We start from the raw sequence: 13547 nt of genomic DNA on the forward strand, positions 1-13547 counted from the left end.
TTTGCCAGCTGTTGATGCTTTGGCCATTACTCAGCTGTCTGGAAGCAGCCACAAAGTATATTGAATTTCTTTAAAGCAATTGTCTTGTTGGTGTTCAAAAATGCTGTACTCAGGATCTTTTCTTTTCTTTTGGGCTGCGATTAGGGAATTGCTGAACAGAAAATCTTTTAGAACACAGAGTTGAAGGCATTGGACACACACATACAAAAAACCCACTCTTTTTAAAAAGTTGTTTTCTGGTTTAGGGGCATATATTTGCAAAACTACTAATGTCCCTCTTTGAGCTGTATTCCAGTCTTCCAGCTCTAGTAATGAGCCCTAAACAAAACTCAATACCTTGAACATGAAGTGGGTTTTTATGTCAGCAGGGTCTAAGCCTCCTGCACCCCTAACATCAGGAAAGGAGCTGTGCTGGAACAGTTCCTAAATGTTGCAGCTGTGCTAGTTTCTGGGGGGAGAAACCCTGAAGTCAAGGCACTGTGTGGGCTCCTCTCCCATGTGGCTCTGGGCTCCACGCTGGAGGAAGGAGCCACGCTTGAATGGTTCCCAAGATGCAAAGGTAACACAAGAAGGAGGCAACAGATGTAAAGTGCAACCTTTGCATGACTATGGATAGGGGGGAGAGGGCCTAGCTGCAGAAAAGCAGAAGAAGCTAATGTAACAGCATGGAAGCCTCATTATAGGACACCTGGGAAGAAAATACACCAACTCTATTTGTAGTTCAGAAATAACACTAACAGAATCCAGAGGCTTGCAGCAAATTGGTTAGGCTGCTAATTTATTTTTGTCATTTTAAGGATAACTCTGAGGTCAACTGAAACAGTCTAATGGTGTCGATTCCACTCTTTCCGTAATCCTCTCCAGCTTATTCAACATCACATAGTGCCATTGCATCAGCATTGCCCCTCCTGCGTCCCGCTGCATGTCGGAAGCTAAATTTCAGCGATGAGCCAGCTCGACTCGATTCAGCTTCCTTTACAGTTCTGAAGGAATTTTACATGAGGAGAACAGGCTCAGAGATGTTCAGCTCCCAACATGCAGAGGGGTTGTGGGAGCAGCAGCAGTGATGAGTCAGGGGGGGCAGAGCTAACCAGTGCAGTGAACCCCTTGTGCAGTGGAGAGCCCCCGAGTTCAGAAAGCCTGAATGGGGCTTGCAGCATCCTTCTGTTCCCCATACTGACCCAAATTTGAGGCGGGGGCAGTGGCAAAACAGCCTCCTGCTCTGAGGACAATGTGGAGTGTGAGGCAGAAGAGATAGACATGCCTGCAGTATATTGAATTTCATGAGACAGTTTCGTCCTACCATTTTTCCCCCTGTTACGTACGCTGTCTTCGGCTGAGCTCTTTGGATTTCTTTGGGGAGCCTTTTCATGCACAGTGGAACTGAAGCCCTAGGCCTTTTCCTCTAGGAAGGGGAATGGTTCAACTAATAGATTAGGCTGAAGAACAACAAGGTTGCTGCCCGATAAAGAAATCCAAACAGGCAAAATAGCTTGGGGAGCTGATTCAGCATTTTAAGATAACCAAGGAGGGGGAAAGAAGGGTAGGAAATAGGAGGCTAACGAATAAGGCTGGAGACTTCTGTAGATAAATTATTTAAACAGCAGACTTTTCCTTCCCTGATAAAAGAGAATATATTTTACAGTTTACTTGCCTTTTGGGTGTCAGCTGCGGGAGCCAGCTTGTCTATATAATTGCTTGCTGTGCTCCTACAGAAATGACAGGTTTTATTTTCAGAGTAGTGATTTCATGAAATTCCAGTATATACAGCTCCTTGATCAAATCCCACCACTACCACCTCAACTTTTTTTTAAAAAACACACATTGCCAACAAATGAGTCCTATTTTATCTTGGGAAGAAGCTTGTAAATACCCTTCCTCTCTCCCACTGGTGTAATGATTGCTCCTCTCTCGTGCAGTACGAGAATGGAGAACAAATTTAAGTTTTATCATGGCAGCAAAATGGCTTAAGTGGGCCCTGGACACAACTGGAGGTCTGGATGTGTCGACTTAAAAAAAATTGTGACTGAAATAGGAGTTTGAACAGGAGGACCTTAGAGCCCAACGAAGCATTTTATAATGTAAAATAAATCCCTGTTAAGAAACAAATGCATTAACAGAAGTCTTCAAGCCAAGCTTCCTGCAGGGGGAAGCCATTTCCTAGGACAGAAATAGTAAGAAGGTTGGATGCACAAGTGACTATGTAGAGGGTTTGCCCTTTTGAGTTTCCAAAGTAGCATACGAAGGGAAAACTGGCAAATCTCCATTTCGGAAAGTTGTGTGAAATCTTCCTACTATTTTGTGCTCATGCCACTCTCCCCCTCACCCTTTTCTGGAAGTACCAAAATGTGTGTGTGTGTGTGTGTGTGTGTGTGTGTGTTGTGCCCTTCACACACTGTTGCAGCTTCCTCAAAGTCCCATTCTATGATGCAATTTGATGTGGCTGAAGGCCACATGTGAAGTTGTTCCCTCATCAGCAGAACAGATTGTGTGTGTGTCCTCCACACATTAGGCTCCCTCTTTCCCACCTAATCAGTATCATGTCAGAAAAGATGTATGCAGCCTCCCCTGGCCATGTGGTTGCACCATTAACTTGAGTCTACAGCTATGCCAGAGGACCAATAGACACAGCTGTGGCTGTTACATATGAGAGACACCAGTATGACTTGTATTTGCTATGACTGCTTCTTCGTAATGCCTCAAGTGGCTCTTTCTGCAGAAGCACATGTCCTATGAGATGGCAGGGCTTGCCACCAAATACGGCACTCCCACCTCATATTGTCTCTCAAACCACTATAACACGTTATAGCACTTCCCCCGTGACATGGTGGCGTCATGTCCATTTCCTTCGCTCCCGCCAGCAGCAGCAAGGGACGTCTCCAGTAATATGAAGTTCTGCTCTTGGTTTCTGTGGGAATGTCTCCTCCAATTATCAAGTTGTCAGGGCAGCTGAGGAACTGGTAAAATGCAGCCATAATTTCTCAGGTTGCTTAATTTTTAAATGTCAGCAAGTTTTTCCACACACCCCCATTACTTCTATTACAGACTTTAAAGTGTATGAGCGTGTGTGTGTGTGTGTGTGTACACACAGAGTTTTTACAACTGTGATCTGATAGCATCTATTGTTTTACTTGGGACTTCGCTGTGGAAACTGGATTGTATCAGGTTTCTAACAGGAGTCTTGAAAAAGACAAAAAAATGCTGCCTCAAAACGTTTTTCTTTACTAACATACTTTTCAGATCTACTGTGTCACTATTGAATTCATGGTCATTTAAAACCTGGAACTTGTTTTACTACAGACAGGGCCATGGTTGAATGTGGAACACAAGTCTGATTTGTTTCAGTTAAATAACTTTTCTATTATCAGTGTATAGTATCATTTCTGTGGGCATGTTATGCTGTCTTGCTCTAATGTCTTTATTGTTGCTTTGAATCTCTGGCAGTGACAACTTAATTATGTTAAAATAGCTTAATGAAAATGTCTGCTTCCTAGAACTTGACAAAGGAAAAGGGGAGACAAAGATCACAGTTAAAAATCAAAGCTGCAGTGTCTCATTTTTGGTATAACCCAAATCCTATGCAGATATTAACAATTCCAGTACAAGTAATCACATGAGGTGGGGCAGTGGCAAGGCGCACTCTAAATATGCCCCCCCCCCATGAATGTTTCAAAAATGTGTGTGAACCCTCCACGGATACAAAATGCTCCCCACAGCCAACTCATGGAAGGTGACTGAGGGTGGGGGGTTTTTTTGGGGGGGGACAAAGCTACGGTCCTCTTACTCACTCCTCGTGCCCCCCACCAGCATGTGATTTATTTGTACTGGAATTGCAATGCTGGCACAGGGCTACATTTACAACCCAGTTCTATACATCTGTAGTTCTATAAGTCCCAGCTGAGTTTAGTGGGGTTGACAGCAGGGCTGCAACCTTGAAAGCAAGCCGTCTAGTACCTATTAGGCCTTCAAGAGCTTCAGAATAGTAATGAGTATTTGATGCTCTTGCCTAGCAGTTTTGGCTTTGGATTCCGGTTAAAGGGGAACCTGGGAAATGCAGTGTTTTGTGCTGGACCAGCTGGCCCTTTCTTTCAAGGAGAAGCCTACATGTTGCAGAATGTTTGTTGCAATAAACAGAACGATGCTGTATTCAGACCTTATAATGCAGTGTTAAGTGAAAACGTGAGGGGGGTGTTTGTGGATATGAGTGAACTTAGCCCCGTATGCTGTTGTCGTCCACAAGATGGAGGGAGACCATTGGAAGTGCGCACACATTTTAGAATCCTGAAAAATTAGGACTCTAAAGTTATTTAGGGAGCCTCTCCACAAGTAAGAAACCTCTCTGCTTCAGGCAGTTGCCCTTCAGCTCATCATGGAGGGGGATGAGAAAATGATAGTGTTTTTGTTTCAAACTAGGCTGTCTGTCTGTCTCCCTGCAGTGCTCCCCGTGCCCCACAAGTATTAATATTAAATGTGCAGGCCAGAAAAGGTTGTATTTGCACACAGCCTTTCAAAGTGCGCTTCTTCAGGGGGGTTGCAAATATAATACAGTGGTACCTTGGGTTAAGAACTTAATTCATTCTGGAGGTCCATTCTTAACCTGAAACTGTTCTTAACCTGAGGTACCACTTTAGCTAATGGGGCCTCCCGCTGCCACCGCACTATTTCTGTTCTCATCCTGAGGTAAAGTTCTTAACCCGAGGTACTACTTCAGGTTAGCAGAGTCTGTAAAACCCAAGGTGTTTGTAACTTGAGGTACCATTGTAGTGATTAACCGCTTATAGGATAATACTATTTAACAATTGTGTAATATAATAAAAATGAAACAAATAATTAAAATACCCGTGGAAAAAAGATAACTTTTAGACTTCTGTAACATTCATAGCTACAGGGAGGGGAAATGCCGAAAAAAAGTCTAAATACAATTAAGAACTAAAAAAGAAAGATGAGGGGGGGAAAAAGTAGTTTAGAAGTGAAGTGATTATCAAGATTGATGTTGTTCCATGGACTTGCATGTGATTGTCTTCTTCCTTGACAGGTTAGGGTGGTTATGAAAGTAGAAGAGAGATTCAGTGGCTGCCATCCAACCCAAAAAGAAGCACTTTTTGCTGGAAAAGCACCAGCAAATATAATTATAGGACAATTTTTTTTTATTTGCATGATCTGCTACTATTTGAGAACAAGCTGGTGCAGATTGAAACTTCCAGTGCCAGCTATACTTTTATTTTGTTTTGATTTTATTGGATTCTTCATATAGGTTAAAATAAGTGACAACTTTGTAATTACTGCACAAATAACTAGCAAGCATCATTCGCACTGGTCGTTGCTGAAGAAAAGTAGCAGTCCTTGAACCCTTTGTGCATTCTTACTCTTGGAGAGCCTGCTCACTTCATCAATTTCCTCAATATTTTACTGAATTATTCTACTTTTTAGCATTACATTCCTGTAAAATGTATAACTTCCACATGCAGTTAACATAACAGAATGGCATTACATAAAAAGAACCCATTGTCTGAAACTGCTAGCGTAAAAAGTCTGCCTGGTTGAAAATAACTGTCTTGCCTATTAATTGTCTGATGTGATCTTTCATTAGTCATAATCTAGATCAGATTAAAACTGATGTGTTCTGGTAAGTAATTCTAGACCACAAAATTTTATGTCATATTCCACAGACTGCTCTGTGCTGCCAGCTAGTTGTTCTTCTGTCTGGCGAGGGAATGGAATTGTATACTGGACATTTTTTAAATCAGTACTTCATTTTCAGACTGTCTCCAGCACAGGAAGTCTTTGGATATATGATAATACATGATAAAAAAATTTTAAGGGAAAACAGTTCAATTTAATTGAGACACCAATCAGCTGCCACTCACTACATCTTGAAGAATTGCTTCCTGGGTATAATAATTTAACTCTAAGAGGAAGACAATCATGGTGCATTCTGCATGGCTGCATTACTTTCCTACAAACATGGATAGAGAGAGGCTCCAAATAGAAAAGGTCGTCCCAAGTTTCTGTATTCTTTCAATGAGACAAATATGAATGTATCACAGCACAAACCTATCCATGTTTATTTGGAAGTAAGTCCCTTTGAGCTGAATATGGCTTACTCCCATGTAAGTGCACCTAGGAGTGCAGCCTTTAAAATGTTAGCTAGAAAACCTTTTGAGTTAATCCAATCTTGAGGACATTTGGGCTACCTGTGTGTTCTGCTAGCGTAACTAGACTAAGAACCGACCAGGATTGCTCACAGTGTGCAGTTACTAAGACAAAAAACACTCAATCGGTGTTGTTGGGGTTTTTTTGGAAAGAATAAGGGAAATGCCCAAATTGGCTTGTTTTGAAAACAATTCATAGTTAAGATTACCTACACTTTGCCAAGTTTAGCTGTGTGTAGCTAATCAAAAATGAAAGTGAAAATTTCTGAACTCGTCCTTGGAGCCAAGCCAGTGAAACTGAGGCTTACTTTGGCTCGCTCTTGTCAGGCTCATATAGAAGTCAGTGTGATGGTGTCTGAATCTACTCAATCTATCGTTACTTAGTAGATTTTGATAATGACAATAGTGACATAAAAAGAGCTACGATAAAAAACAGAGGACAAAATCTTAGTGTAACCATGCTAATCGATTTCCTGCTTCATCCTGAAGCTGCCCGCTTGTTGTGATTGAGCCTTTTTTGTCAGAGGTTAGGCAGGGGAAAGTCTTTCTATACAGTCATACCTCGTGTTACGTCCGCTTCATGTTACGTTTTTTCAGGTTACGTCCCGCGGTGACCCGGAAGTTCTGGGAAGGGTTACTTCCTGGTTTCGCCGCTCGCGCATGCACATGCGCAGAAGCAGCGAATTGCAACCCGCACGTGCGCAGACACGCCACTGCAGGTTGCGCTCTTTTCATGTTGCAAACGGGCCTCCGGAATGGATCCTGTTCACAACCAGAGGTACCACTGTAATGGCACATTGACCCTAGAATGCTATCCCAGGGACAGCATTGTTTACTTGGCAGCCAGATTTACTGGGGTTTTCTAGGCACCAGGATAAGGTCTTTTTATATTATGAGTCTGGTGAAGTTTACTGAAATTGCTGCTGTTTAAACTTTATCGGTTCTTTTCCTTAAAAAAAATAAATCTTGATTCTTATAAGCCAGCTTTGAAACATGTTTAATAATCTAGGAAGGTGGATTGATGAAACTAATTTCAATGAGTTATCAGTAGTTTGGGGTGTATTTAAGGTGGTCAGAAGACATGCATACTATTAAGAAAATCTTGAGGTGGATGCAGAAGGGTCAAATTGCATTTGGGGAAAGTCAAGCTTTGTCCCACTTGCTAGATTTCTGAGGGAGAAATAATAGTTTATTTCTTATTAAAACTCTCATCTTAAGCATATTTTATCTGAAGTAAGCTGCACTGCAGCAAGGCTGCTATGTAGTGCAATATGGCTGAGGTGCCACTTTCCTATAAACACCAACCAAAGTGCTCTTGGTTTTCTCCAGTAAGCATTCTTTTGGATTACAGCCTCATTTTAATTTCCTGTTTTTGATTTCATTGTGATTTGTATGTGAAAGTAACCACAGGGATCCAACAACATGGGTGTTTGTGTGCGTTACTCTTCTGGTTCCTCACTTCCCCCTCAGGCACTGTTTTTGGCTATTGTGCTTCTTGTTTAACACACAACATGATTTCACAATCAAATCTTGTATTCGGACCCATAGCAGTTCCAGTATATCTTGTGTGCTCACTCATCTGTTGGTTTCTTTTCTCTCCCCTCCATACCTTTTTTTTTTTATAGAGGAGATATGTACTCTTGTAATCGCAGAGACCTTTCCTGAGGATGCAGGAACCTTCACTTGTACTGCAAGAAATGACTATGGATCAGTCACAAGCAGTGCAGAGCTGACCGTGCTGTCAGGTATTCAGCAGTGTTTAATGTGTGTGTGAAAGTCAGTGATGTTTTTCTGGCCACTCTTGGACACAGCTGCAGCAGTGTAGTGAGACAGTCCCTTCCCCCTTCTGGGTGCATCTCATGTTTAGTCTCTGATGATCTTCCCACATCCTGTAGCACTGACTTGATTACTCTGCGTCTGGGTAGGAAGAATATGTAATGTTGACATGGTGAAGAGGCTTCTACATAATCTTCAAAGGCATTTAGGAAATAGGAAAAGGGGCCATATGGATCTCTCTCAGCCTCCAGAAATGCAGCTGCTAATTTTGAAGGTCAAGTACCATCAAACATGTGCAACTGAAACAGTGTTGCCTCTCCTCCCTCAGAGGATTGTGAGCAGCTATTTGATCTCTGTTTCAATCAGTTCACTAATTGTGTGAACCAGACTGTCCTGGTGTTATGCACTTGCAAGCACAAAGAAAGGGGATTTAAAATCTAAGGATAAAAAGGGCAGAGCCAGAGTTTATCTCATGTCTTTTTAAATGATATATGAAACACCCTGAAGAAAACCTTAAGGCGCTTTTAGGAAATATTACAGCAACTGGCCCAAAAACTCTTCCGTTCAGTCAGATGACAAACTTGACTGCTAGCCAATTAAAAGCATGTATTGTGAACCATTGACTGCATCCAGTTAATTGCAAAATTATTATTCGTATTTTATTAAAATCACAGTAATTTTTTCAATAATTTAATATTTGGGGCACCAATCGACTAAGTTTTAATCAGAGCAGACCATTGAAATCAATGGCCCTAATGTAGCCATGTGCATTAATTTAAATGGGTCTACTCGATGAGTAAATCTTAGTTGAATAACAAACACCCTTTGTCTTACACTTGGGGGGAAAGTTTTAAGTAGATCTGGCCGATTTTAACACCAAGCTTCTGAGGCTAGGTGGCAGCAGAGGCAAAATGGAAAAAGTTGAGTTTCTACAACAGGCGAAAATGCAGCCCTCCTGTCAGTGTAAAATGCAAAACAGAAATGCATACAAAAGCCTCGGAAAAAGTTGGCGGTTCTCATGCACAGTGATGTGGAATATCTGTGGTGAGTGCTAACACAACTGATCCATCAAACTGGCTCACTCAGCCAGTGCTGAGCATTCATAAATCAATTACTGTTCTTAACTGGCAACTAGCTCGACCTACATCATGGACAAACAGCAGTGAATAAATATTCATTAAGATGATTACATCAGCTCAAATGTGCATGAGAACTTGAGAAAGGCATATGCCTTTTGGCATAGCTGCTATAACTGAGATGCTGACATCACCTTCAATGAACTAATACTGTATTTGTGAGAGTAATTGAAACTATCTGTTGTAGTTACAATCTCCCATCTATATTGTTACCTTTTTCCTCCTCCTATTTTAGCCAGTTCTGAAATCTCCAGCCGTGACTTGCCAATGAGAGAACAGAACGACGATGACTTCCACCACTTCCCACCCCCACCTACAAACCTTGAGATCAGTTCTATTGAGCTTCCTCCAAAACACTTGGAGAGCCACCAGATGAACAATGCCAGATCCAGTGTAGCAGCTTTTCAATTACAGCTCAACTCTGCAGAGAAGAAAACCAATGGTGTCCATCCCAGCCGTAGAGTCAATGGGGTAGTTAACGGTGACACCCAAATCAATATATCGTCTCATCCTGGTGGCCTGCTTTCACCTACAAAAACACCACCTCCAGTCCTTGCTAAGCCAAAGCTGTGAGTAATTCTGTGTTTATATTAATTTTTCATTTTCGGAACCAACTAAATGGCATATATAGAATCCTAGAACCATTGAGCAACAGACATGGATGGATGCATGTGAAAAAAACCAATGTGTGCTAATGCAGGATAGCGTCTAATGTGATGGGACTAGGATTAGGGGAAACTTTGGTTCAGTTCTTCATTCAGCTGAGAAGCTTGTTTGATAAATTTGAGCGATTCAGTATCTCTTAACTCACAAAGTTCTGCATGGGAGAAACCATTTACACTTTCATGAGCTCCTTGGAAGAACGCTACAGTAGAAATGGATCAAGTGTTATTTTGCTACATGTGCTTGAAGCGGAAACCTGCTACCAGACGAAGACAGCTCCAGGTTTGAGGGGACTCTGGGCAAAACAGTTGCACCCCCTGTTAAATTGGTGGCCCCTGTCAATGATACCAGGCAGTGAAGATGGCAGCAGCCCATTGTCCAATAGTGCTCAGTGTCATCCATTGCAGGGCATTATGGGACCCAAACCCAAGCTCTTGGGGGTTGGAAGGGTTCCAGAGCAGGTTATCAGGGCTACTGGGCCCTCCCTAGAACCTTTGAGCACAGTGGCTGGTCTAGGATGCTGAGTGTTGATGCAGGCAGGCCCCACTGCCATTTGAGTCTAGTACTTGCTTTCATACATGTGTGAGATAATGGCCCCCATGCAATGCCCAGTTTCCTCCACATCATGGTCTATCCTGCCATACCCATGTGCATTTGGGTATACATCATATACTAAGAAAGCCTGAACAGTCATTTACTTGAAGTTCTGCTGTTTTTACATCTCCTATTTCTTTTCCAGTTAATGTGCTAGGCTGGCTTTATTTTTGTGATTTTGATCGGCTATAAATAAATGAAAGGGTTCTGGGACATTTTACCTGAAATAGTAATGATGAAAGCTGGTGTGGTGTTGCAAGTTGGGGGAAACTACTGATAGACATATGAAATATGTATTTGTTTCCGCTTAGTGTGGAAAGAGAGAAAGCACCCAAGCTAACATTTAACTGGATATAATTGGGATATTCTTAAACATTGGTCATGCTAACAGCTTAAGGTACAGTCTTCACTTAAAGGTCAAAAGTATTCTTTTTGTCCATTTTTTTTTAAAAAATCCTAATTTAATTTCTTCTTGTCTCTGAAAATCAGACACAATAATTTTTGTGGTTATTTGTGAGGTTAAGACATAGTTCTTGTGGAATGACATCACCATCTCTCTTTATGAGCTGGATTTTGAGCACCAGACTCAGGTACACACTGGAAGGCACTACTGTGCTCAGACTTAGTTACAAATTATTCTGCGTTTCTTGTCTTATACTGAGGTTCAGAAGAGGACATGTTCCAGTTCAAACATGCCAGTGAGATACTTAAGTAATAGGATTACCAACGCAAAATCCAGAAAACGAAAAAAAAACTTGAAAAAAGAGGTGATGTTTAGGTTCAGTGCAGTAGAGGTGAACAGTTGCAGGAATGGTAGAGTCAATGAGGAGGAGTCTTTGGCAAACAGGATTGTTGGCAGGCCATATTTAGGGGATGCCAAATGGGGAAACCTGAAAAATGTAACTGCTGACCCATGAGCTAAGAGTTTTATACTTTGCTGTGAAAGCACTGTGAAAAGAATGAAATAGGATACAGTTCAGGATACGTCTTTAATATTTGCTGCAAGACTCTTGAGGAACAAATCTGGTTATGCACCTTAAGCAAATTCTACAGACAACTAGATTTGCCTCACATTTCAAAACTTAAAACCTTTTTGCATTGTACTTGCAAGTAAATGTAATTTTGGTCTAAAATGTGTTTTTACCCCCAGGTGTTAGCATTGTAATGTGGCTAAGCTATATGACGTCTAGTATCTGTCACCAGTTATCTTTTTGCTGATAAGCTTGTAGTACATGGTCCTATTCAATATGTAATTCACATTTAGGTGAGCATATGAGAGCGTGATTAAATGAAAAAGATTGTATGTGCCATGGTTGAGCACTGGTATTTAGATTCTGTTGTTTTGTCTGTGCTCCTCCATTGACACATGCAAGTTTCCATTAGAGGTTGTAATCATTTAAGTACATGGCAAATGGTAGTGGTGGGAATTGTTCAAATGATTTTGTTGAGGCTCAAGTTGTAAACTCCTTTCTAATTAGTAAAAGGGCATGTCATTTAATTATGATTTATATACGAGCAGTATTCTATGACATGCATTTTGCATTCTAAAAATCAGTTAAGTAGTAAAGTCAAATGTAATGTACTCTCCCAAATGAGACCACCCATTCCAGATTTAGCAGAACACAGCTTTTCTGTATAGGCAGTAACCATTTTGCAAGCATCCAATTGGTGTCCAACCACTGATGCATGGGTCCTTTTGGACCCAGAAGAGGGCAGAACGGGGGGTGAGCAGGGAGGTTATGTGCACTCTGCTGAAGCACATGGGGACCAGGAATGGAACCCCCAAACAAAATGGTCTCAGCCTGTAATATCCTGCCTGTGGATTAGAGTGTGCTAATGCATTTGAAGAAAAAGGTTAGGCGTGGTAAAAAGAGGACTTCACACATAATATGTAACAGAAGATGTAGCATGTGGAAATAGAATGATCAAGATCACTTTTTTATATTCAGATACCTTTGCATGTACAGTACGTAATTGTTTCTTGGCACTGCTGTCAAACCAAAGCTTTCATATGCAGAGTTTGTGCCTGCAACCAAGAACTGCTTTACAAGAGAGAGGCTTCTAGATTATGCTGTTAGATACAATAGTTCCTACATTGTTTGACCTTCCGGTGCTTCCTGTGTTGATAACTCAGCTGGCACCTTTTAATCTCTACTTGCCTTCACAGAGCCATAGAACAAAAAAAAAAGCTGCCAAATGGGTTGCAAATGTTCTTTAAAAAAAATCATTTCACTTTAAAATAAATATTTTATAGATTTTTATTTTATTTAAAATACCTCTAGGTCAACCGAAGGGCAAAAGTCTTCTCAAGGTGGCTCATAAAATAAAATGCAAGCCTGCTTCCACCATTCAAGCTGCTTTTTCTCATAGAAACAGGCCTGCAGTATTGAGGGTATGTGAATCCAGTTGGAGAATAAACATAATCAACTTACCATGAGCGTTAATGTTTTTTCAGCTACCTTCTTCTTTGGGAGTTGACAAGAAGGGAGAGAGGCATTTTATAAGAGCGTTAATTATCTCTGGTGGGATTTTTTTTTTGCATTGTCAGTTGGCTCCAGTATAACCAAACTCCCAGCCCAAGGTGTGCACAGTTGACATGTCGACACCATTGTGACTACCCAAAGCTTCCTGGAGAAGAGCTGACAGCTACTTTTAAAAAGTGTAACTCCCTCTTTATCCTATTTGTGTTGGAACGCTGTTCCAATTAATCATGGACAGTGTTCAAAAACTGTGTCTGCTTAGCAGTCTACAACTACCTTTCTGCTTGGAAAGGAACAAAGCTGTCAAAACTAGTTGAGGTCTAGATCTTCAGAAATGCTGAGCACACCAGTCTGAAATTAATGAATTAGAATCACTAGATTCTTAATCCCTTTATGTTTAGTCTGTTCCTATGCTTGAAGGTATTACAAATAAACCATTTGGTTTTATTGTTTTTTTTAACCGATGCAGTTGATTCCGTACACCTCATTCTTTGTTTGAGTATGTATTAGGTCACGGCTGAACTGAAAATACTAAAAGTTAATGCTTCCCTTATCATTTTCTTGGCAAAATGGAGAGGTATGCTCTTAAAGGGGGAATTAGAGCATTAATATTAATTCTTATTCTGTCTCTGTCTAATCTGTCCATGTGTTGTCTGATCATTCACATTAAATTGCAATGGGCTTGTGGGAGAATGGCATTCTACAAACTAGGATGACCTATTTTGTGACATGGAGAGATTAAATAG

General features: G+C 41.1%; 1 protein-coding gene across 4 annotated transcripts in view; it reads left to right on the forward strand.

The window, feature by feature from the left end:
- Positions 1-13547, forward strand: part of PALLD (palladin, cytoskeletal associated protein) — a 212872-nt gene that overhangs the window by 92315 nt on the left and 107010 nt on the right. For all 4 annotated transcript variants that reach the window (XM_028744022.2, XM_028744023.2, XM_028744024.2 and 1 more), the window contains 2 exons: positions 7778-7897; positions 9300-9633. In XM_028744022.2, the coding sequence (XP_028599855.2) occupies positions 7778-7897; positions 9300-9633 (454 nt within the window). The remainder of the gene's footprint in view (positions 1-7777; positions 7898-9299; positions 9634-13547) is intronic.

Source organism: Podarcis muralis, chromosome 9 (genome assembly GCF_964188315.1).
Source record: "Podarcis muralis chromosome 9, rPodMur119.hap1.1, whole genome shotgun sequence".
NCBI classification, from domain to species: Eukaryota; Metazoa; Chordata; class Lepidosauria; order Squamata; family Lacertidae; genus Podarcis; species Podarcis muralis.